This window comes from Diplotaxodon limnothrissa, linkage group LG6 (assembly GCF_057381915.1).
Source record: "Diplotaxodon limnothrissa isolate DT_005_m linkage group LG6, D_limnothrissa_male_GT1.1, whole genome shotgun sequence".
NCBI lineage: Eukaryota > Metazoa > Chordata > Actinopteri > Cichliformes > Cichlidae > Diplotaxodon > Diplotaxodon limnothrissa.
The window spans coordinates 44577600-44601904 of record NC_140601.1 but is presented as its reverse complement, the minus strand read 5'-3'; the positions used below and the strand labels follow the sequence as shown (position 1 = coordinate 44601904).

Sequence of the window (24305 nt, the reverse complement as noted above, 5' to 3'; positions counted from 1 at the left end):
GGAGCTGAAGCTGGACCAGGCGACGGCGTGGGTGGAGCTGAAGCTGAACCAGTAATAACACCTTTTTTAAATGATCTCACTTCCTTTTTAATTAAATTTTCCATCTCAGCCTTGTGGTCTTTTTTCTGTGAACTGAATGGTTTTTCAAAGGTCATTTGATGACTGAATAAAGCGATGAAACTAAATCGTATCAAATATCTCAAAAACTCTTACGTGGTATCTAAGGAACTTCATTTGTTCTTTATTTAAATTCCTTTCTGGATTCTAAAGACGTTTTTTCTGCAGTGTGGACGATATGACCCTGATTGCTCCAGATATTTCTTCATCTCTGACCAGTGAAGGCTCCTTATTTCATGACATCATCAGTCATCTGACTCTGGTAGGTCATCTGGATGTTTATACACGTGACAGACAAACAGCTGACCACATGAAATGATGCCAAAAGTTTTCTTTCACTAATTCAAAACGGCGCTGTCCCATTTTTAATTACAATGAGAGTGAAATTTAACTTTGAAACAAATCTCAAACGTATCGTTTTTTTGTCTCTCATTTATTTAGCGGTTTATCTTGTTCATTTTAGGATCTGTGATGTTTGCAGTCCTGAAACAGGACGTTGTGTCTTCAGCTTGTCGGCCATGTTTTCTTTCGTTCTTTCCTGGATGTTTTCTGTGTTTTGTTTTGTTTTTTTAATTGACCCAGATGTTTTGATCTTGGTGTAATGATTAATTATTTGTGTTCTGCATGATGTGCTAAAAAATGTCAGTGGGTCATTTGTGTTTAGGGTGGAGCTTCATCCTGTCATTAATGAGTGACCCTCTTAATTATTGATCGAGTAAAGTTTCATTATCACCTGAAGTCTGGAATAAATAAAAACAAAACAGTTTGAACCTGCATTTTATTCGACAGGATGAGATATTTAATTCATCTGGTGTTGGTGTTTACATTTATTATTAATAATGTGATTAAAAATATTCTTCTGTTTACTACGAATTGAAATGAAAAATCAAACAATAATCTGCAGTTCTGCTCTGAACTCCATGATTAAGATCTTCAGATTTTTCCGATGTCACAGTTTCATCTTGCTTTGTGAAATCCGTGGCTTGACTATCCCGACCACGTTTGTGATAAGTCACATGTTGTAGACTTGTCCTCGTTTACGCGAACACGCTCACAGTTGGATTAAATAAATTCTGGGTTGATTTATGACAACCCCCGTCTGATGGTGTTACAGAAGCCAGTTAGGGAAAGAAATCTCAGCTATGCTGAACTTGCTTCTTGGTTCAGGGAAGAAAAGAAAATTCAACATCAGTAATGACTCAGATATTTCCTCGTTATCTGTGCTGTTGTTCTGCTCCGTTATCATGTTTCCATTATTTGCACAGAAACAAAGTCCATTGCACTGACTGATATCAGAGGTTAAAGGTCAATGGGCTCTGAAGAAGTGATTCTGCTGAAGGTGCAGAAAAAGGAGAGACAAATGAACAAAGGAGAAGAGATAGAAAAGAGGATTTGAAAAAACGTGACAAAAAAGAGGAAGAAAGATTTCACAACAGACTGGCGACCAAAGCTACAGATGAGAAAAACAGACCAAAACCGAGCAAAGTGAGATAAAAGGTTGGTTTTACTGGTTCACACAGCAGGAAGAAAAAGCGGCTGAACGTTATCAATACATCCAGGAATCAGTGAAAGAATATCTGGCTACACTCGAGGTAAAGCCCTTCAGCTGGTTTGTTTCCTGTCAGAGAAATGCGTCATTTAGACTTTCTGCTGATTTTTCTGAACTTCATCTTTTTTCATTAATGTACTGGCTGGTGCCAAATTAAAGGAAAAGCCTGAACCTTTGGTCTTCCAGTAGTGAGGTGTAGCTGGCAGGGCTCCAGTCCACAGCGGGAGAAATCTCACTTTTATGGAAGGAGCAGAAAACCTGTGATGCAGCACAGCCTGCATTTATATCTGAGTTTGTCTTCTTTTCTGCTGTTTAAAGCACCAACGTCCTGGATCTCTGTTGGGATTTCCTTATTATTCTGCCTCATGTTTCTACTGATATTTTTGTTTTGGCGTCACCATGTTTTTACTGACAAGTTCAGCTAAAACTCTGACTTTGTGAATCCTGAGATAAAAGTGATCTTTTTATCCTCTGCAAACAGAGTTGACGTCAACTCTGGGATGGTTACCATGGTAGCATGCTCTGTGAATTTAGCCTGTTCGGTGGGCTGAGTTGAATTGAACTGACAGCAATTCCATCAGTGACTGATTATCAGCTCAGAGTGAGGTTGAGGCTGAGATGACTTTAACGCTCTAAATGAATTTAAAGTGACTTAAAAAGCAGCTGCAGCGAGTCAGGTTGTAATCGATTACATCCCCCAGCAGCCTACACCTACTGCAGCATAACTAAGGGAGGATTCAGGGTCCCCTGGTCCAGCCCTAACTATATGCTTTAGCAAAAAGGAAAGTTTGAATCTTGACAGTAGAGATAGTGTCTGTCTCCTGAATCCAAACTGGAAGCTGGTTCCACAGAAGAGGGGCCTGAAAACTGAAGGCTCTGCCTCCCATTCTACTTTTAAATACTCTAGGAACAACAAGTAGGCCTGCAGAGCGAGAGCGAAGTGCTCTAATAGGGTGATATGGTACTACAAGGTCATTAAGATAAGATGGGGCCTGATTATTTAAGACCTTGTATGTGAGGAGCAGGATTTTGAAATCTGGATTTCTGAACAGGGAGCCAATGAAGAGAAGCCAAAACAGGAGAATGGCCTGTATTTGTATAGCGCTTTACTTATCCAGTCATCCACCCATGCACACACATTAACACACTGGTGATGGCAAGCTACATTGTAGCCACCCTGGGGCGCACTGACAGAGGCAAGACACTGGCGCCACCGGGCCCTCTGACCACCACCAGCAGGCAACGGGTGAAGTGTCTTGCCCAAGGACACAACGACCGAGACAGCTCTCTCTTTCTAGTCCCTGTCAGGACTCTTGCTTCAGCATTTTGGATTAACTGAAGGCTTTTCAGGGAGTTTTTAGGACTTCCTGATAATAATGAATTACAGTCGTCCAGCCTGGAAGTAATAAATGCATGAACTAGTTTTTCAGCGTCACTCTGAGACAGGATATTTCTAACTTTAGAGATGTTGCACAAATGGAAGAACGCAGTCTTACATATTTGTTTAATATGTGCATTGAAGGATATGTCCTGGTCAAAAATGACTCCAAGGTTCCTCACAGCGTTACTGGAGGCCAAGGTAATGCCATCCAGAGTAAGAATCTGCTTAGATACCATATTTCTAAGATTAATAATAACTAACTATTGAATGCAGAGAGGTCTATTAACACATAGTGAATGAAGAGGAAACAGCCAATACATCATGGGAATCCCCCAGCAGCCTACACTTATTGTAGCATAAGCAAGGGAGGATTCAGGGTCACCTGATCCAGCCCTAACTATCAGGATCAGGAAGAAAAAAAAGTGGACAGTGACCGCACAGAGAGGACGCCAATGTTCACATGGTGGAGAGGAGTGAAAGAAGCATCTATGTCCACGTCTTCAAGCTTCAAGCTAAAGAAGCTCAGACACTTTTCTTTCCAAGCTCCTTAGAATAACATAACATGACCTCCTCAGCACCTACCTGTTATAAAAGTCCATCAGCTGGACCTGAGACCTCCATGAAATCTGACCAGCAACTTTAACCAGGTTAGCAAGTCTGGTCTCATTGGTTAAAGACAAATTACCGTAACCAAGCAATTAGGGCTGTGCGATATGACCAAAATCTCATATCCCGATATAAGACGTCTATCGTCCCGATAACGATATAAATCACACAAATGTAACTTTTTCTGTAAAGTCTGTGAATCTTGGGCAGCTCAACTTGCGTGAAGTGTTTCCAGCTGGGCGTCGTGTAGCTGGAGTCGAGTGTTTTAACCGATGCATGAAACGATGCATTTTTAGACATAAGTTGTAACGGCGCCGTTTTCTTTCTGAGTATTTATTACACGGCGTGCTGCGGGGAAAAGCCTGTTCTAACGTTTGAGTCTACGGTTTATTTTTTAGCACCTGACGGCTCTTTTTTTGCTTCTCATTCAGTTTATTTTGAAAAGTCTCAATGGGATCTTGAGCTTTATTGTGAAAGGTTTATGTGGAACATAAACAAGCGGACACGCGATGGTCTTATCATCATTGTTGCTAACAACAACGCATAAAAACAGGCGCTTGTCCGTCCGTGGTGGTTATATTAAATATAAGAGAAAGAGAACTTTAAGAAATGAATAATAACTATAGTGACATCAGAACATGAAAAAATATTGTTGTAAACAGTCTATTTTGCGACACCACAAAACAAACGATAGCGTAAAATGAAACGATAGACGTTTTTATATCGTCATCCGATATATATCGTTATATCGAACAGCCCTACAAGCAATGATACAAAACATTAAAACTGATTCAACAAAACTTTATAAAAAAGGGTCATCATTTCACATGAAATGTTCAACACTCCTTAAAAAGTACAGCTTTGTTGGACTTTTTTTCACTGTGGAATCAAAATGTGACTCAAAGAACAGAGCCTTATCAAGGACAACCCCCAAATTCTTACAACTATCCACCAGTTCAATGGCAGCAGTCTCAGTGCAGGATGGGGGATGGCTTCCTGAAGTCAATAACCATGTCCTTAGTTTCAAAGGTGTTGATCTTTAAGAATAACTGATCACACCAAGAACCAAACTCATCCACAACATCGTACGTCGTAGTCTAAGGAGCTCGGAAAGAAAAGCATCCAGACTGCTATCTTTTATGGCGTGGTCTGCTGGGGCGGCAGCATCTCTGCTGGGGACAGGAAGAGACTGAACAGGGTGATCCGAAGGGCCAGCTCTGTTCTAGGATGCCCTCTGGACCCAGTGGAGGTGGTGAGTGACAGGAGAACGGCGGCTAAGCTGTCATCCCTGATGGACAACATCTCCCACCCCATGCAGCAGACTGTGACAGCACTGAGCAGCTCCTTCAGTGGGAGACTGCGGCACCCACGGTGTGGGACGGAGAGATTTCGCAGGTCTTTCCTCCCCACTGCTGTCAGACTCCATAATAAAGACTTTAACTGATCAAGCACACACATCCATACATATGCAATAACACTAAGTGCAATAATCCTTTCTGTCATCGTTGTATTTTTACTCAGTTGTATATAGTATTTGTATTTGTATTCTATTTTTATCTTATTGTATATTTATTTTATTTTATTCTACTGTATATAGTATTTTATTTTATTCTATTCTGTACAGTTGTGTACTGTATTTATTCTTATTGTATTCTAATTTTTGCCTCATAACTTTTGCACTGTCCACTTCCTGCTGTGACAAAACAAATTTCCCACGTGTGGGACTAATAAAGGTTATCTTATCTTATCTTATCTTATCTTTACATTTCCTTGAAGACGTTTCACATCCGAGAAGCTTCTTCAGTTCTAAGAGCAACTGGTGGAGAGTCCCAGGTATTTAAGTGTTATGGGAGTGTCCCCATAAGAGGGTCGTGGACCCCCTATTGATCCTCTACCTAATCACACGAGCCAAGGTGTGAAAACGAGTGTAGGTCACAATCAGCAAGGGCTGGATATTACACCAAAAAAAATACACAAATCCAACCAAAGCTGTAAGACGCAGAAGGTGGTTTGAGAATAGGTGAGAAGAATCAGAGCGATAAAAGATGGGAGCAAAACTAACACAGGACACAAAAAAGACTAACTTTCAAAGTAAAATAGGAAGTGACCGAAAGATAATACACACATAGAAGATGACAGAAATACCACCAAAGGTCAAATAAAGAAACAATAAAGAGTAAAACACCGAAACACAAGGCAACGAAACCAAAGCAGGAACAACAATGCCCTAATGACTCAACATATTCAAAGACACCAAACGAGCTGTGAGAAATAACACGAACGTGAGCAAGACATGTTCACAGTGCATCTGTTTTCAGACTCCTGATAGTGTTTCAACCAATCAGTATTCAGTTTGCTGCTTTGCATCACGATGATTCTCTCAGTTTGTACCAAACTGTGTTTGAAAGTCTTGGATTAATTTCTTTTCTTTTGAAAGGCTCTGGGTCAGCAACATCACAGCTTCAGGAATTTAAAGGGATGTTTCAAACAAACTATTTAGTAAAGCTAACAGATACTCTTTAACCCTAACTCTGGAACTCTTATCTGTGTCACACACAGCTCCACCTCCTGCTCCTCCTCCAGACCGTCCGACGGGGTGCACCTTAGACCTTCAAGTCATCGCTCCATCAGCTGATGAGTTTATTTGTTCACTTGACTGATTCCTAAGAGAAAAATGGCTGCCAACTCACCGAAAGACAAGTGAGTAAAACAAAGAAGTGAGAATATTTTCACATTCATGCATAAAAAAGACAAAACAATCAGCAGTGACTATGTTCAGAAGTTCTTAGAAGTAGACATCACTGCTGATGACGAGTTATTATATATAATCAATATAACAAATGTGACAGATGATCAGATGTTAAAGTTTTGTTGTATCAGAAAACCAAAACTTGTAATCAAATAAATCAACAGGGTCGGATTTTAATGTGATAAAGCTGCTGTTAGTTCAGGTCAGTTCGGGTTAGTTTTTAGTTTCTGATCTTTAAACATTTTCATAAAGTTTCAAGTGGTTTGTTGACGTTTGTGAACTGAGTGAAAAGTGGCTGCAGGGTGACGATAAGCAGTGACTGCAGCACAGAGATAAACTGATTATCAATAACACACCCTACACACACGCGCGCACACAAGTAACATATTTAGCAGTGTATATGAATATGGATGTTGCACACAGACGGATGTTTGGAACATGTGTGAATGTATTACTATAAAAGACTGCATTGTAAAGATGGCAGCTGGGATCAAGGAGCATCCTGACACTGCATCATGCAGAGAGTGGGAGGGGTTCACCAGCATGGGTGAGGATTTAGCAGATATCCTAACACGTGAAAAGGTCCTCACGTGTTAGGATATCCTCACTGTCAGCTGTACAGAAAACAGAAAGGGCACCCATCGAAGCTTTGGCAACTTCAAAGAGTACCTTCCTGCAGGGAGTGGTTGTGCTAGCAGAAAACACCAGGAAAGGCCAAAGAAACTCGGTCAAGGCCAGCATCCCCTAAAGACAAGGACAGACAAGATAGACTAAAATGGGCAAAATCGCTCATACTGGCATACTGGCAATGAATCTTCAAGATGGCGGCGCGCACGGGTGCAGCGGCTCTTAGCTCTCTTGTGTTCTAAGGTCAGTGAATCCCAGGAAGGCGGCAGGTCCTGATGGAACACATGGAAAGGTTCTCAGAGCATGTGCTGACGAACTGACCGGAGTCTTCACTAAAATCTTCAACCTTTCCTTGTCATCAAACACCGTCCCGCCCTGCCTCAAAACCTCCACCATCATCCCCATCGCCAAGAAGACAGCTGTGGCCAGCCCAAATGACTACAGGCCTGTTGCACTTACGTCTGTAGTGATGAAGTGCTTTGAGAGACTGGTCTGTCAGCACATCAGGGCCGGTCTGCCTCCCACTCTGGACCCCCACCAATTTGCCTACAGGACAAATCGATCCACCGAGGACGCTATCACCATAGCGCTCCACACTGCGCTGAGTCACCTGGAGCACCGAGGAAGCTATGTGAGAATGCTCTTTCTGGACTTCAGCTCAGCATTCAATCATATCATCCCAGAGATCCTGGTCCAGAAACTGTCTCACCTGGGACTCTCCACCCCCATCTGCCTCTGGATCAAGGACTTCCTGACAAATAGACCACAGTCTGTCAGACTCGGCCCCCACCGGTCCAGCACCATCACACTCAGCACCGGGTCTCCACAAGGATGTGTTTTGAGTCCCCTCCTGTTTACGTTCTACACATCCGACTGCTCCCCTACCCATCTCTCAAACACCATCATAAAGTTCGCGGATGACACCACAGTGGTTGGACTCATCTCAAGGGGGGATGAGTCGGACTACAGAGATGAGGTCAACAGACTGACTGAGTGGTGTTCAGTTAACAACCTCCAGCTGAACACCACGAAAACTAAAGAACTTATCTTGGACTTCAGGAAGGGCAGAGCAGACCCGGCCCCACTTTACATTCACGGGAGCTGTGTGGAGAGGGTACAGTCCATGAGGTTTCTGGGCGTGCAGATATCTGATGACCTCTCCTGGACTGCAAATACTACAGCGGTGGTTAAAAAGGCCCAGCAGCATCTCCACTTTCTGAGAGTGCTCAGGAGGAACAACCTGGAGGAGAGGCTGCTGGTGACATTTTACAGAGCCACCATAGAGAGCATCCTAACGTACGGCATAACAACATGGTATGCAGGGTGCTCAGCTGCAGACAGGAAAGTACTGCAGAGGGTCATCAACACAGCCCAGAAGATCACTGGCTGCTCTCTGCCCAGCCTGGAGGTCACTGCAAACTCTCGGTACCTCAGCAGAGCTGGCAATATCATCAAGGACCACTCTCACCCCAGCAACCAACTGTTTGAACTATTACCGTCAGGCCGACGGTACAGGTCACATAAAACCAGGACAAACAGATTCAGGGATAGCTTCTTTCCCAGAGCTATCACCGTAGTAAATAAGCACAAAAACAATTGAACCTGCTTAGCTATACCATACTGTCATTATATTAATGCTGCTATCCTATATATATTGTTCATTCTATTGTTTGAGTACTTACGATTGTTTTTTTGTACTTTTTATATTTTACATTTATATTTATTATTGAAACTTGCACTCCAATTTCGTTGTACTCTGTACAATGACAATGAAGGCTATTCTATTCTATTCTATTCTATGCCAGACTCCAAAAGCTCCCACCAGAGGTGGCAAAAGAACAGACATCCCTTACTTAAGACGTACACATACTACTGTTGAAAAATACTCCAAGTAATAGCTGAAGTACTGATTCAACTTTACTCTGATACTCTGATTCTTTACTGAAGTAAGAGTGAATATGTATTTAGCTGAGTAAGAAAACAAAGGTTACTCTTTGGAGGGCGTTCCTCTCAGGTGTTGGTATGAAGGTGGAGTTCAGTGAACGAGTCTCTGCTCCACTTGATGTAAGCTAACTGTGACCATGAACCCAAAGCCACTGTGCAGCAGTCACACACTGTTCTTTACTATAAACCCATCACAGTGCAGCAAACTAAGTTTCAGGAAGCATTTGAATTTTCTCTCTGTAGCCCAAAAGATTTGAGATTTGAAACGTGACAAGCACAACGAAGGCAGGACTGATTTTTCTGTCTGTTCAGACAGCAGCTGTTTGTGAATGGACCGGTTTTACTCAAGCACTTTATACAACATACCTCATTCATACAAGCACCTCTTTCTAGACCTACATGCTTTCTGTCTAACATGCACATGCCAATGAGTGTATCAGTGTCTTGGCCAAGACACATACAGACTGCAGACTGGAGCAGCTAGCAACCAACAACCTTATAATTAGTAGATGACCTGCTCTACCTCCTGAGCTACAACCAAATCCAATGCTAGGCCCTTTGCGCTACCATTGTACAGAGACTGTAAATAAATGATGTAAGATAAGGGTTAAAACAGACACACCTGAGTATTAGCTGACACTTAGCTGATCCACCTGCAGAAAACCTTACAGAAACAGATCTGATGAGTTTAGTTAAATATTTATACCTGGTTTTAATCCTTTACCACTTCTCATTATTCTGCAACTCTTTCACAGTGAAAGCATCAGAATAACATTTTATTTTAAAAATCTCTGCAGGTATTTTGGAGTATGGCTGATTTTCTTCATGCTTGGTTTGGGAACGTTGCTGCCGTGGAACTTTTTCATGACTGCTACCAAGGTGTGACATTGCTTCCTGTTTTCACTTACATACTATTTTGTCCTCAAAATAAATTTTTATTTTGAAAGATATTGCATTATATTTGAAACAGTAGTTTGTTTGTAGACAAACAACAGCTGTGATGAAGTGAGTAACTGTGTTTATCAGAGGTGTTTTGCAGGTATTTCATGACCAGCTGCAGGTAAACTGAGTCATTAAAGGTATTTGTGGAGTTAGTGTCACTGCAGCTTTATGCTCTGTCTGCCTGTCTGTCAGTACTTCACCAGCCGTCTGAAGGACACCTCAGTGGTAATTTCTTCAGCCAATCAGACAGAGGTATCCAGTGATGATCGCACTGTCCTCGAAGCCATATTCAACAACGTGATGACGCTCTGTGCAATGTTACCACTGCTCATCTGCACGTGTCTCAACTCCTTCCTGCTCTCACTGTGAGTAAAGCGCCACACTGCTGACATCAGCGAATGTATTAGTGAATGTGTTAGTACTTATATTTTTACTACAAACCTCAGTCACTCAATTACACACACATTCATACGAGCTGTAAACAGTATTTTCTATACTTTATTGTCTCTTCTAAAATTCACACACACACACTGATGGATGCATCAGGGTTATGGCCACTTCAGCATGCAGACTGCAGCAGCCAGGGTCCAAATAACTAATCGGGTCATTCGACTGGTAAATGACCCGCTCTATCGCCTGAGCCAAAACCGCACAATATCCCTTTAAAGAGCATCTGCTCACCTTGAGCTCCAAGCCTGTCCTTGAGCTTCCTCTTTTCCTTCTCCTGTCAGAATCTCGCAGCGTCTGCGTGTCATGGGCAGTCTCTTTGTCATCATGCTTGTTTTCATCATCACCGCTGTCCTTGTGAAAGTTCCTCTAGAGCCCTTCCACTTCTTCCTCAGTACCATGGTGAAGATCGTCATCATCAACTGTGAGTCTTTTTTTTCTTTGTTTTGTTTGTTTGTCCGTATGTTCAGCCTTTGGGCCATACTACAGGGCAGTCTGTTAATCTGTTCGTTCATTCGTTCTGGGATCTTACAGATCAGTTTTTAACCAGGTCTGTAAGATCCCGGATTTTTTATGCAGCCAGACTGAGGAACCGAGCTCATGTTTTTATTCCACCTGTCGGACTGCTTTGGTCACTGTGGCTCATTTAAAAACCAGACTACCTAAAACTAAATCCGAGCTGTCAGACGCGACTGCTGTCGAGCTGAGTGGAAAAAGGACAAACTACAAGTGATGTTCCAGATGCCAAGGAACTGTTGGCATCAATATAAAAAAAAACTGTAAAAGATGCCAAAAGAAAACACTTTTTATTTAAAACTATTAACTCTGTTCTTAGTGCACCACATACTGACTGTATCGAGCCCTCGCCCGAAGGCTGTGAAATTTTTTTACACTTTTTTATTGAGGTCTCGTCCACAAGGGCCCAGATCTCTCCTTGTGCTCATAAATAAATAATAAGAAATAACATTTTATTTATATAGCACCTTTCTACACAGAATCACAAAGTGCTGCACATAAGATAATAAATTATAAAAGGTAAAACAGACAATATGAAACAGGCAGAAATTTAACCAAAAACAGTTTTAAAAAGGTGAGTTTTGAGTTGTTTTTTAAAAACAACTATTGAGTCCACAGTTCTTAATGTATGAGGGAGAGAGTTCCACAGTCTCGGGGCCACAGAGGCAAAAGCTCTGTCACCCTTAGTTCTCATCTTAGTCTGTTTTATAGCAAGTAAGCCCTGATCAGATGACCTCCGGGACCTGCTGGGGACATCGGGCTGTAGCAGATCGGAGATGTAGGCTGGTGCCAGTCCATGCAAGGCTCTAAATGTCAAGACCAGGATCTTAAAATGTACTCTAAATTCCACAGGAAGCCAGTATAGCTGAAATAGCAACGGTGTCACATGAGAATACTTGGAGGATTTTGTCAACAGCCTAGCTGCAGCGTTTTGCACAACCTGCAGACGATCCAGAGAACCTTTGCTTAGACACATAAACAAAGAGTTACAATAGTCCAAGCGTGAGGAAATAAATGCATGTATCTCCAGTTCAGGGCGAGATTGTGTATTTTGTTGTACAGTTATTTTATTTTCAACTTTAATTTATATATTTTATCTTATTCTTTCCCAGTTAAATTTACCCTTCATTCAAATTTGTGTTGTACAGTTATTTCATTTTTAACTTTAACTTTTATATTTTATTTTATTTTATTCCTTCCTAGTTAAATTTACCCTTTTTAATTTTCATATTTATTTCTTATCTTGTTCATAGCCTTTTTTTCTTTAGGTCACGAGCAGTTGTGTAAGCATTTCACTGCATATCGTACTGTGTATGACTGTATACGTGACAAATAAAATTTGAATTTGAATTTGAAAAAGGGCTGTTTCCATGGAGTGAGCTCTACAAAAGCCAGACTGAAACTGTCACGGCGAGTGAGGTGAGCCGTGTGGAGGAAATGAAGGAGGATCCAAATGCAGGCAGTCGTGAAGGTGTAAAGGTGGTTTATTGAACATGAAAGTAAATACAAATGGCAAATGGAGCTAGAACTAAACTATACTGGGATCAACTAAACTACAGAGCACAAACCTTAACGAGAACGACCAGAAGAGACTAACGGCGGACAGCAGGGAGAACACACGGGTGAGACATGGTAGAAACGCAGATGAAGCAGGGTGGAATACACAGACGGACCAGCAACTACAATGACGGCAGACATGACTTAAATACACAGAGAATCACAGGGGAATTACACACAGGTGGTGGACACAGCTGGGAATAATCAACAAGACGAGACAAAGGTAAAACTGAACACACTCACATGAGACGCAGACCATCACAATAAAACAGGAACAAGCAACCATCACACTAAGACACAAACTCGACATAGAGAGACAGACAGACAATGGCACATGGAGCTAGACAAATACTAAGCAGACACAACTGAAGAACAAATCCTAAACACCACAGAAACATGAAACTCAAATAATAAACATCATCATAATCAACACTACAAGAGAACAAGAAAACAATCCCTGATGCAAACTAAAACCAAAACATAATAAAACTCAAACTACTGGGTCCGACGGACCCAGAACCGTGACAGAAACTTATCGCAAATGTTATGTTTGTCCAGAGCTGCTATAAGATGCTTAGCCACAACCTTTTCTGAAAGCTTAGCAATTAACGGTAATTTAGAGATAGGTCTGTAGCTCCTCCAAAGAGAGGGGTCTAGCTGAGTTTTTTCAAAAAGTGGGAGAATAGCAGCATTTTTAAAATAAACCGGAACTATACTAGACGCCAGTGAAGACTTGATTAGAGTGAGCACAGATGGACCAATAACCAGGAAGTGTCATGGATCGCTGTGTGGCAAGCAGGAGGAGGACCCAAATGCAAAACTCACAGACACGGGGATGAACTCGAGAAACACAGCTTTAATGCTGGTACGGCAGAACACAGGAAATACAAAACTAAACTGGGGAAAAGTAAACTAACACTCGCAGGTAGACACAGGAAGATCCACACAACATGAGGGAGAACGCGACGCCGAACAGAGGGAGACGCAGACAGAAATACACAGAGGGTTAACGAGGAAAGTGGGAACACACGGGGAACACACGGGGAACACAGCTGACACAGATAACCATAACGAGACAGGGCGGGGTGAACATAACACTGACGGGAGACAGGCAGAGTCAAACAGGAGGAGAGAGAGCACGGGGAAAACACAGACATAACGGGCTGAGGAAGACATGGAATAAAACACGAGGGCTCACAGTTACACAGGGGCACACAGGAGGTAACCAAATAAGGAACATCTTAACAGAAGAACCTAGGAACCAAGGCATGACTAGGGGATGAAATACAAAACATACAAAAACTGAGAATACCAGCTCCATGACAGGAAGACATTTTTGAATAATGATGCAGGTAAAATGTCAAGTGGACAAGAGGATGCTTTCGCTGAATTCACTAGTTTTACCAGCTCAGGTAGTGAAACAGGAGAGAAAGTATCCTAAATGACAGGGCGTGATGAGGTGGAGATAGACATAAGGTTCAAGGTCTTCAAGGTTCTTTATTATTTGTCACATGCATAGTTATAAGTATAACACACAGTGAAATGTAACCTGACACGCTCCTCGACATGTGCAAAGAAATTGGGGGGGGGTGTAGAGGAAGAACATTATATATATATATATATATATATATATATATATATATATAGTATATACACTGGGTGAATGTGCAGTAGTAGCAGCAAGCAGGTGAATTCTGTACATTAATATGAATAGATATCTGACTATTTTACAGGATAGACAATATAAACATATTTAAAATTAAAGGAATTGAAATGTACATTGTGCCTTGGTTTAGTGTCTGGAAGAGTCCTGTCTCAGTCAATTATAGATGATGTGAGAGGGCGGGTGTGTGTGTTTAGGGCACGGATGGCTTGGGGATAGAAGCTCCTCTTGAGTCTCTCTGTCCTTGCCCGGAAGATGCGGAACCTTCTACCAGATTGCAGAAGTTGGAACAGTTTGTTGCCAGGATGGGACGGGTCCTTCAGTATCTGCTCTAGTCCGGCATCTCCTGGTGTAGGTGTCCTGAAGCGGGGGGAGAGCAATCCTGCAGCAGCGTTCTGCTGTACGGATCACTCTCTGGAGAGCTTTTTGGTCCTTCACACAGCTGTTCCCAAACCACGATGTCATGTTCTGTGTGAGGATGCTCTCCACAGCGCCTGTATAGAAAATCCTGAGGATCTTTGGAGAGACCCTGAACTTCCTCAGTTGTCGTAGGTGATACAGGCGCTGCCTAGCCTTTTTGGTCTGGACCTGAATGTGGGCAGCCCATGTCAGGTCTGAGGAGATGTGGACACCAAGATACTTGAAGGACTGCACCCTCTCCACTGGAGCTCCATTGATGATGATGGGCTTGTAGTCTCTGTGCTGACCCCTTCTGAAGTCCACCACCAGCTCCTTGGTCTTGCTGACGTTCAGCTGGAGGTGGTTGTCCTGGCACCACGATGCCAGATTCTTCACTTCATCCATGTAGGCCGCCTCATCGTTGTTGGAGATGGCACCCAACACCACTGTGTCGTCAGCAAACTTCACAATGGTGTTGGAGCCATGGGTGGCCACACAGTCTGAAGTGTAGAGGGAGTAGAGCAGTGGCGAGAGGACACATCCCTGAGGTGCTCCTGTGTTGATGGTGATGCTGTTGGAGAAGCACCTGCCCACCCTCACCACCTGAGTTCTGCCAGTGAGGAAGTCCAACACCCATGCACACAGACGGCTGTTAAGTCCCAGATCCCTCAGCTTTGTGAACAGTCTGCAGGGCACTATTGTGTTAAACGCTGAACTGTAATCAACAAACAGCATTCGCACATAGTTACCCTGTTTCTTGTCCACGTGGCTGAGAGTGGTGTGTAGGACGTGGGCGATGGCATCCTCTGTGGATCTGTTGGATCTGTAGGCGAACTGCAGCGGATCTGTGGTGTCTGGGATGGAGGAGGAGATGATGTTCTTCAGCAGCCTCTCAAACACCTTCATTACTACCGAGGTCAGTGCAACTGGCCGGTAATCGTTCAGGGATGAGGGTTTGCTGTTCTTGGGCACAGGGATGATGATGGATCTTTTGAAGCATGTGGGGACCACAGACTTCGCCAGGGACTCGTTGAAGATGTAAGTGAACACACCTGCTAGCTGGTCAGCACAGCAGCGCAGCAGACGGCCGGTGATGCCGTCTGGCCCCGCCGCTTTCCTTGTGTTCACTCTCCTCAGTGCTGCTCGGACGTCATGCTCCGCGATGCTGGTCACCGGTCTCTCGCTGATGACGTCACTGTCCTCGGTAGTCAGGCGGTAGATAGCATTAACAGGTGCTGAATGAGAAAAATTCATTCTTATGTTATTAATCTTTGCAAGAAGAAAAGAAAGAAAACTGTCACAGTCCTCATTAGATGAAATAGGGGCTGCGGAAAGAGCAGGAGTAACAATGCCACTAATGTCTTGATGCATGCTCAATCATCCAGGTAAGTAAATCCCCAAAAGTTGATTCTGTTCATCTGGACGTAGCGTTTCCTGAAGGAACAATGGGCTGGGATAATTGCATAATTAAGATTAAGGAACTGACCTCCCAGCCCATCGTTCCTTCAGTGGGCTGGTTTCAGTCATTATGCAAATGTCCTGTTTATAAGATTGAAACCTGCAGTCAGCTGAGACTGAAGACATCACCTGGATGATGATGAAACATCATGTCATCAGATGAACAGAATCAACTTTTGGAGAATGCCACTAATGGTGTTAAATAGCACCTAAGGATTACCTCTGCTCTTTGCAACCAAGTGTGAGAAATAGGCAGCCCTTGCATCTCTGATAGCATTATTAAAAGAACTTAAAAGGTCCTTTAGGTACAGGAAATGAACATTTAGGTGAGGGAGTTTTCCTCCCTCACGTTTTAGACAACTAATACTGTCATTTAGCCAAGGAGGAAATTTGCAAGCAGAAACTCTACTCATTTTATCTGGACAAATTTCATCTAACATAAAAAGGCTATAATTATTCAAAAGATTGGTTGAATAGTCAACATCATTATGAGGAGATAGCTGTAGGTTAAAAGCATCCGCAAATTTCTCCGCTGTGGAGGAATCTAAGGTACGAGAGCTAACCTTCCATTGAACAGGGGACAAAAGCTCATTAAGAGACAGTTTAAAAACAATAACATCGTGATCAGAAATAAAAAATGTCCTCAGAGCAAATAAAATCAATATTTAAACCCAAAGTAAAAACAAGGTCCAGTGTGTGACCTTTGCTGTGCGTAGGACCGGACACATGCTGAGCAAAATGAGTCCATAACATTCATAAAATCTCTGGTGAAAGGGTCAGAGTCATCATCAATGTGTGTATTAAAGTCCCCAACTACGAGCAACCTAGACAGCTTTAAATTCGAGGATAAGATAAGAAGTCACTGAGCTCCGACAAAAATAACCTATTTGAGCCAGGTGGACGATACAACACAGCACAGTAAAACGGATCCTTGTTTCCAATTTTAAGCAGCTGCAGCTCAAATGAAAGAAATTGTCCAATTTTCATGGAGCGGGAGGAGAAACGTTCCTGGAAAGCCACAGCGAGACCACCACCCCGACCAGAAACCCGAGGCTGGGTAATAAAAGTACAGCCATCCGGGCAGAGTTCAACAAATGACGAATGGTCTACATCCCGCTGCCCGGTCTCAGTCAGGAATAAAAAATCCAGTTTTTTAGATGATATAAAATCATTCAACAAGAATCATTTATTTGACAGAGATTGAGCGTTAAAAACCGCCATATTCAGTGAAGTAGAAGCCTCCGTATTTGCGGAGGCTCGAGTTAAAGGATGTAGAAACTCAGGGTTTGAACCATCACGCTCGTAGAATCTGCTCACCGTGGGAAGAAAAAGCTAGCCGGCAGAAGAGTCTGGATAAACCCTCCTCAGGCAGGCCGGTCTCAAAGAGCCGGCGTATCCAAACAGGGACGTGGAAAACAAGTCCCCCTCCATGGAGCTTTTCTGAGCACAGGAGATAAGGCACACTCGGCGTCGCTTAACAGCCAATCAGAATCAGAATCAATACTTTATTGATCCCTGGGGGAAATTACTTTTCGTTACAGTGCTCCATTACAAACAAGCATTAACAGAGACAGACAAGACACTAACTAAGAATAGCACCATATATACAACCATATATATACATAAAAGTCACTTATTAATAAATAGCTGAAAAAGAACATGTGCAAGAAGGGTGTAGCTGTTGCAGTAAACAGTGTGTTAGGTGGAGGAGTTGTACAGGGAGCCACAGGCAGGAAAGATTTCCTGTGTCGTTCAGTGGTGCATCATGGGTAATCTCAGTCTCTCACTGAACGAGCTCCTGTGACTGACCAGCACGTCATGGAGTGGGTGGGAGGTGTTATCCAACATTGTCTTTATCTTGGACAGCATCCGCCTCTCCGACACCACCTTGAGGGAGTCCAGCTCCATCCCCACAACATTGCTGGCCTTACGGATCAGTTTATTGAGTCTGTTGGCATATGCGACCCTCAGCCTGCTCCCCCAGCATGCAACAGCATAGAGGATCGCACTGGCCACAACAGACTCATAGAAGATCCTGAGCATTTTCTGGCAGATGCTGAAGGACCTCAGTCGCCTCAAAAAATAGAGACGACTCTATTCCTGTAAAGTGCTGTGGTGTTTTTAGCCCAGTCCAGTTTATTGTCAATGTGAACTCCAAGGTATTTATAGTCCTCCACAATGTCAACACTGACCCCCTGGATTGAAACAGGGGTCAAGTGTTTCCTGGTCTTCCTGAAGTCCACGATCAGTTCCTTGGTCTTTGCCACGTTGAGCTGCAGATGATTCTGCTCACACCACGTGACAAAGGAGTCGACCACAGCCCGGTACTCTGTCTCATCATCCCTGCTGATGCATCCAACCACCGCAGAGTCATCAGAAAACTTCTGAAGATGGAGGTCTCTGTGCAGTGGCTGAAGTCTGTGGTGTAGAGGGTGAAGAGGAAGGGGGAGAGGACAGTCCCCTGTGTTGCTGATCACCTTGTCAGACACACACTGTGGGAGACGTACATATTGTGGTCTTCCTGTCAGGTAATCAACAATCCAGGACACCAGAGAAGCATCCACCTGCATCGCTGCTAACTTATCACCCAGGAGGGTCGGCCTGATGGTATTTAAAGCACTAGAAAAGTCAAAAAACATGACCCTCACAGTGCTCGCCGGCTGGTCCAGATGGGTGTAGACACGATTGAGCAGGTAGATGATGGCGTCCTCAGTTCTGAGACGAGGCTGATAAGCGAACTGAAGGGGATCCAGATGTGGTCTTACTATGGGTCGCAGCTGGTCCAGGATGAGCCTTTCCAGGGTCTTCATGATGTGGGAGGTCAGTGCCACAGGCCTCAGACTCAGCATAAACAGTTTATGAAAGACTCCACACAGCTGGGGGGCACAGGTCTTGAGGACAAGGGGACTCACTCGTCTGGTCCAGCAGACTTGCCTGAGTGAAGTCTCCTCATTTGCATCTCAACCTGGTATTGAGTGAAGGTGATGGGTGGGGGAGGGGTGTCAGGAATCTCACAGGAGGCAACAGCGCCATGTGAAGAGAGGCTGACACAGTGGTGTGGCTCTGGATTCCAGGCTGACTACAGGTGAGGTTGTGGGGGTGGGAGCAGACACTGTGGTGTCGAATCTATTGAAAAACAGATTCAACTCGTCGGCTCTATTCTCACCTCCCTCAGCTCCCCTGCTGTTGGTTGGCCTGAATCCAGTGATGGTCTTCATGCCCCTCCACACCTCTCTCATGCTGTTCTGCTGGAGTTTCCACTCCAGCTTCCTCCTGTAATTGTCCTTAGCCTCTCTGATCTTGTCCTTTAGTAACACCTGGACCTTCCTCACCTCCTCTTTATTGCCCCCTCTGAAAGCCCTCTTCTTGTTGTTGAGGAGGGCTTTGATGTCAAACCCCGCTGCCAGTAAAGCCTGAGCTTTACCTGAATACCTCCCCTTCTCCCTCTTCTTCTCCGTGGTCTAGAGGATCCGCCGAATGGTGATGGAGGAGGGTGAAAAATGCCGAAGGAGGATGAAGAGACATCGTAAGGCATCATAGAGGATTGGATGGATAGCAAAGACAGATGATCATACACCAAGGCAGCCAATACATCATTAAAACTAAATGAGAACAGCAGAGTGGAAAAAAATAATATAAAAGTAGTGGAGCGCGACAAACTGCACCCGGCCGCGGCAGAGCCAAACACAGGCGGCATCACACCGGAAGCAGCAAAAAAAAAAAGACCTCTCAGTCTCTGCTTCCTGCTCTGCTGTCTTTGACAGGTTTGAGCCTGTGACTCTGTCCTTTTTAAAGGAAACTGTTGGTCGTTTTAAGCCTGCAGGGTCTCCAATTCCCAATGCTTCCTCCAACTACTCGCTCAACCACCACGTCATCTAGGTAAACAGCACAGCCTTTCGGCGCATTAACAACCAAACTCACGAGTCGCTGAAATGTGGCTGGAGCATTGTGTAAACCAAAACCGATGACTGTATATGAATAAAGACCAGATGGCGTGATGAAAGCATTGGCACCTGCCAATATCCCTTCAACAGATCGAAATTTCTCACATTTTCTGCTGCACCAACTTGGTCAATACAGTCGTCACTATGAGGCAAAGGATAAGAATCAGGTTTGGTCACTGCATTTACTGTTACAATGGCCACAGGCCGATAGCTAAACTGGACTCAAACACACAAAAAAACCTTAGAGCCGATACCAACGTGAGGTCATTGATGAACTGGGAAAGCAAAATGTTTTAGAGGTTTTCCAATCTGGTTTTAAATCCTTTCATACCACTGAATCAGCCCTGTTCAAAGTTTTTAATGACATATTTTTAGCTAATGGCGCTGGGGACTGTGTTGTTCTGGTGCTTTTGGATTTGACAGCTGTGTTTGATACAGCGGATCACGCCATTTTACTCTCTCGTTTGGAGTAGTGGGTGGGCATTAGGGGCACAGCACTGGAGTGGTTCAGGTCCTACTTGGTGGGGCGAACTGTGACCATGTGTCGTCCTCCGCCCCTCTTTTGTGTGGTGTCCCACAGGGCTCAGTTCTAGCCCCCTCCTCTTTTCTTTAGATCTGCTTCCTCTTGGTTCTGTACTGAGAAAGCACGGCATTGCATTCCACTTTTATGCTGATGACTGTCAGATCTATGTCCCTCTAAAGAAAAAAAGGCACTTACCTCACACAGCCATTACTTCAGTGTCTCGATGACATTAAGGCTTGAATGTCTGTTAACTTTTTAAAATTCAACGATAAAAAGACTGAGGTGATGGTCTTTGGTAGCCGCACTGAGACGCCTAATGTGTATAAAAAAATAAAGCCAAGTCTTTCACGGCAGCACTTTGAGACAGTGATCCACGCCTTTGTTAGCACTCGGCTGCATTACTGTAATGCACTTTATATAGGGGTCAGTGCATCATATATTACTCATCTACAGAGGGTGCAAAATGCCGCAGCTCGTCTTTTAACTGGCACTCGAAAGTTTGAGCATATTTCCCCTATTTCAGCTTCACTTCACTGGCTGCCCATTTCTTTTAGGATTCATTTTAAAATTCTTTTATTTGCTTCTAAAGCTCTTTTGTTGTAGCAGCTCCCAAACTGTGGAACGAGCTTCCTTTAGAGATTAGACAGGCCTCTTCACTGCCTGTTTTTAAGTCACTCCTGAAACCCTCCTCTTTACCCTGACCTTTGACACCACGTGAGATGTTGGTTTTTATTTTTTATTTTTATTTTAGTTGATTCCATGCTGTTTTATCTTGTTTTGTTTTTTAACATGGGGCTGTTTTAATTTTTATGTATTATGTGTTTTATTTATTTATTTTTGCTGTTTTCTGTTGTTCTATTGTTTTTAACTTTCTTTCTGTACAGCATTTTGGTCCTGTGCTGGATATTTTAAAGTGCTTTATAAATAAAATTGGATTGGATTGGTTCGTTCGTTCGTTCGTCTGTCTGTCTGTTCAGCCTTTGGGCATGCCACAGGCCATTCTGTTAATCTGGTTGGTTGTTTGTTTGTTTGTTTGTTCAGCCTTCGGGGCAGTGCTACAGGGGAGCCTTTTCGGGATGGCTGGATTGCTCCCAGCTTCATACACAACTCCCATCATGAGTGGTCAGGGACTCGCTGGGACCTTTGCCGCCTTCGCCATGATCTGCGCCATAGCAAGTCTGATCAATAACTCATTGGATTCAGTTTTATGACACTTTGCAGGAACTTGAATGTCAGTACACAGAGATTATAAAAGGTTGATTTTCTGTCTTTTTCGGGTACAGGCGGTTCGGAGCTTCAGGATGCAGCGTTTGGGTATTTCATCACAGCCTGTGTGGTTATTTTTTTGTCCATTCTCTCCTACATCCTGCTGCCCAAACTGGTACGTTGTCCTTTTATTCCATCTCCAAGACCTGAGATACAAAATATGGAACACAAACACATCATGCATCATTGCAGTACTAGCCCCTCCCACAGCCGCCAGCTCAGTGCATCCTTAAGAAATCAGATCTCACAGACTCTGTTCCATCCTCAGCTTGCCCCTTTCAAGGCATCATGAGTGAGTGCTAATAGACTTTTGTTTTGTTTGTGTTTTCAGGAGTTTTTCCACTTTTATCAGGAGAGAAACACGAAACAGATCTCTCTGGAGCAGAATTCGATCAGCCTGATGAACAGAGGTACAAAAAATATTTTTTAAAAACCTTTTGCTTATCACCTCAAACCGGCTTAAGGTCTTCATGAAAAGTTTATGCTTTAATACATATACAGTGGGGCAAAAAAGTATTTAGTCAGCCACCGATTGTGCAAGTTCCCCCACCTAAAATGATGACAGAGGTCAGTAATTTGCACCAGAGGTACACTTCAACTGTGAGAGACAGAATGTGAAAAAAAAATCCATGAATCCACATGGTAGGATTTGTAAAGAATTTATTCGTAAATCAGGGTGGAAAATAAGTATTTGGTCACCTCAAACAAGGAAAATCTCTGGCTCTCACAGACCTGTAACATCTTCTGTAAGAAGCTTTTCTGTCCCCCACTCGTTACCTGTATGAATGGCACCTGTTTGAACTCATCATCTGTATAAAAGACACCTGTCCACAGCCTCAGTCAGACTCCAAACTCCGCCATGGCCAAGACCAAAGAGCTTTCGAAGGACACCAGGAAAAGTATTGTAGACCTGCACCAGACTGGGAAGAGTGAATCTACAATAGGCAAGCAGCTTGGTGTGAAAAAATCAACTGTGGGAGCAATCATCAGAAAATGGAAGACATACAAGACCACTGATAATCTCCCTCGATCTGGGGCTCCACGCAAGATCTCATCCCGTGGGGTCAAAATGATCATGAGAACGGTGAGCAAAGATCCCAGAACCACACGGGGGGACCTGGTGAATGACCTGCAGAGAGCTGGGACCAAAGTAACAAAGGTCACCATCAGTAACACACTACAACGGCAGGGAATCAAATCCCGCAGTGCCAGACGTGTTCCGCTGCTGAAGCCAGTGCATGTCCAGGCCCGTCTGAAGTTTGCCAGAGAGCACATGGATGATACAGCAGAGGATTGGGAGAATGTCATGTGGTCAGATGAAACCAAAGTAGAACTTTTTGGTATAAACTCAACTCGTCGTGTTTGGAGGAAGAAGAATACTGAGTTGCATCCCAAGAACACCATACCTACTGTGAAGCATGGGGGTGGAAACATCATGCTATGGGGCTGTTTTTCTGCCAAGGGGACAGGACGACTGATCCGTGTTAAGGACAGAATGAATGGGGCCATGTATCGTGAGATTTTGAGCCAAAACCTCCTTCCATCAGTGAGAACTTTGAAGATGAAACGAGGCTGGGTCTTCCAACATGACAATGATCCAAAACACACCGCCCGGGCAACAAAGGAGTGGCTCCGTAAGAAGCATTTGAAAGTCCTGGAGTGGCCTAGCCAGTCTCCAGACCTCAACCCCATAGAAAATCTGTGGCGGGAGTTGAAAGTCCGTGTTGCTCGGCGACAGCCCCAAAACATCACTGCTCTCGAGAAGATCTGCATGGAGGAATGGGCCAAAATACCAGCTACTGTGTGTGCAAACCTGGTAAAGACCTATAGTAAACGTTTGACCTCTGTTATTGCCAACAAAGGTTATGTTACAAAGTATTGAGTTGTATTTTTGTTATTGACCAAATACTTATTTTCCACCCTAATTTACGAATAAATTCTTTACAAATCCTACCATGTGGATTCATGGATTTTTTTTTCACATTCTGTCTCTCACAGTTGAAGTGTACCTCTGGTGCAAATTACTGACCTCTGTCATCATTTTAGGTGGGGGAACTTGCACAATCGGTGGCTGACTAAATACTTTTTTGCCCCACTGTATCTCTCCTTGCTACTTTTTATATTTTCCACACAGGTTATTTACTTGAAACTGAACATTGTTCATTCAGCTGCTAGTTCCAGTCATTATACAAATGTACTGTTTATAAGGTTAGGAAAATCTGCAGTCAGCTGAGACTGAAGAAGTCACCTGGATGAGTGATGAAATGTTACTCTCACTATGTCCAGATGAACAGATTTAACTTTTTGGGATAAACTGAAATAAGAACATTCATGCTTCCATCCATCCATTATCTCCCACTTTTCCATGACTCGGTTCTGGGGACAGCAGTCTAAGCAGAAAAGCCTCGACCTCCCTCTCCCAGCCACCTCCTCCAGCTTGGAACACCAAGAGGTTCCTAGACCAGCTGAGAGATATAATCTCTCCAGGGTGTCCTGGGTCTGCCAAGGGCCCTCCACCTGGTGAGACAGTCCAATCGTACAATCTGTCCAGTCCTCCATATCTATCTGTCAATCTCCTATTCCCCTTTCATCTCGCTCATGAACAAAACTCAAAGAT

At 43.6% G+C, this 24305-nt stretch overlaps 1 protein-coding gene across 2 annotated transcripts in view; it reads left to right on the top strand.

Moving 5' to 3' along the window:
• Window positions 1-1427: 1427 nt before the first annotated feature.
• The window catches only part of LOC146631387 (equilibrative nucleoside transporter 1-like), a 46722-nt gene continuing 23844 nt past the window's right edge, over window positions 1428-24305 (top strand). The window contains exons 1-8 of one of the 2 annotated variants that reach the window (XM_085355356.1): window positions 1428-1614; window positions 6213-6353; window positions 9771-9852; window positions 10108-10280; window positions 10647-10786; window positions 21464-21598; window positions 21706-21803; window positions 22020-22098. In XM_085355356.1, the coding sequence (XP_085211482.1) occupies window positions 6328-6353; window positions 9771-9852; window positions 10108-10280; window positions 10647-10786; window positions 21464-21598; window positions 21706-21803; window positions 22020-22098 (733 nt within the window). In that variant the 5' untranslated portion in view covers window positions 1428-1614; window positions 6213-6327. Of the gene's footprint in view, window positions 1710-6212; window positions 6354-9770; window positions 9853-10107; window positions 10281-10646; window positions 10787-21463; window positions 21599-21705; window positions 21804-22019; window positions 22099-24305 lie in introns of both variants that reach the window. The other variant, XM_085355355.1, reaches the window with a different exon arrangement.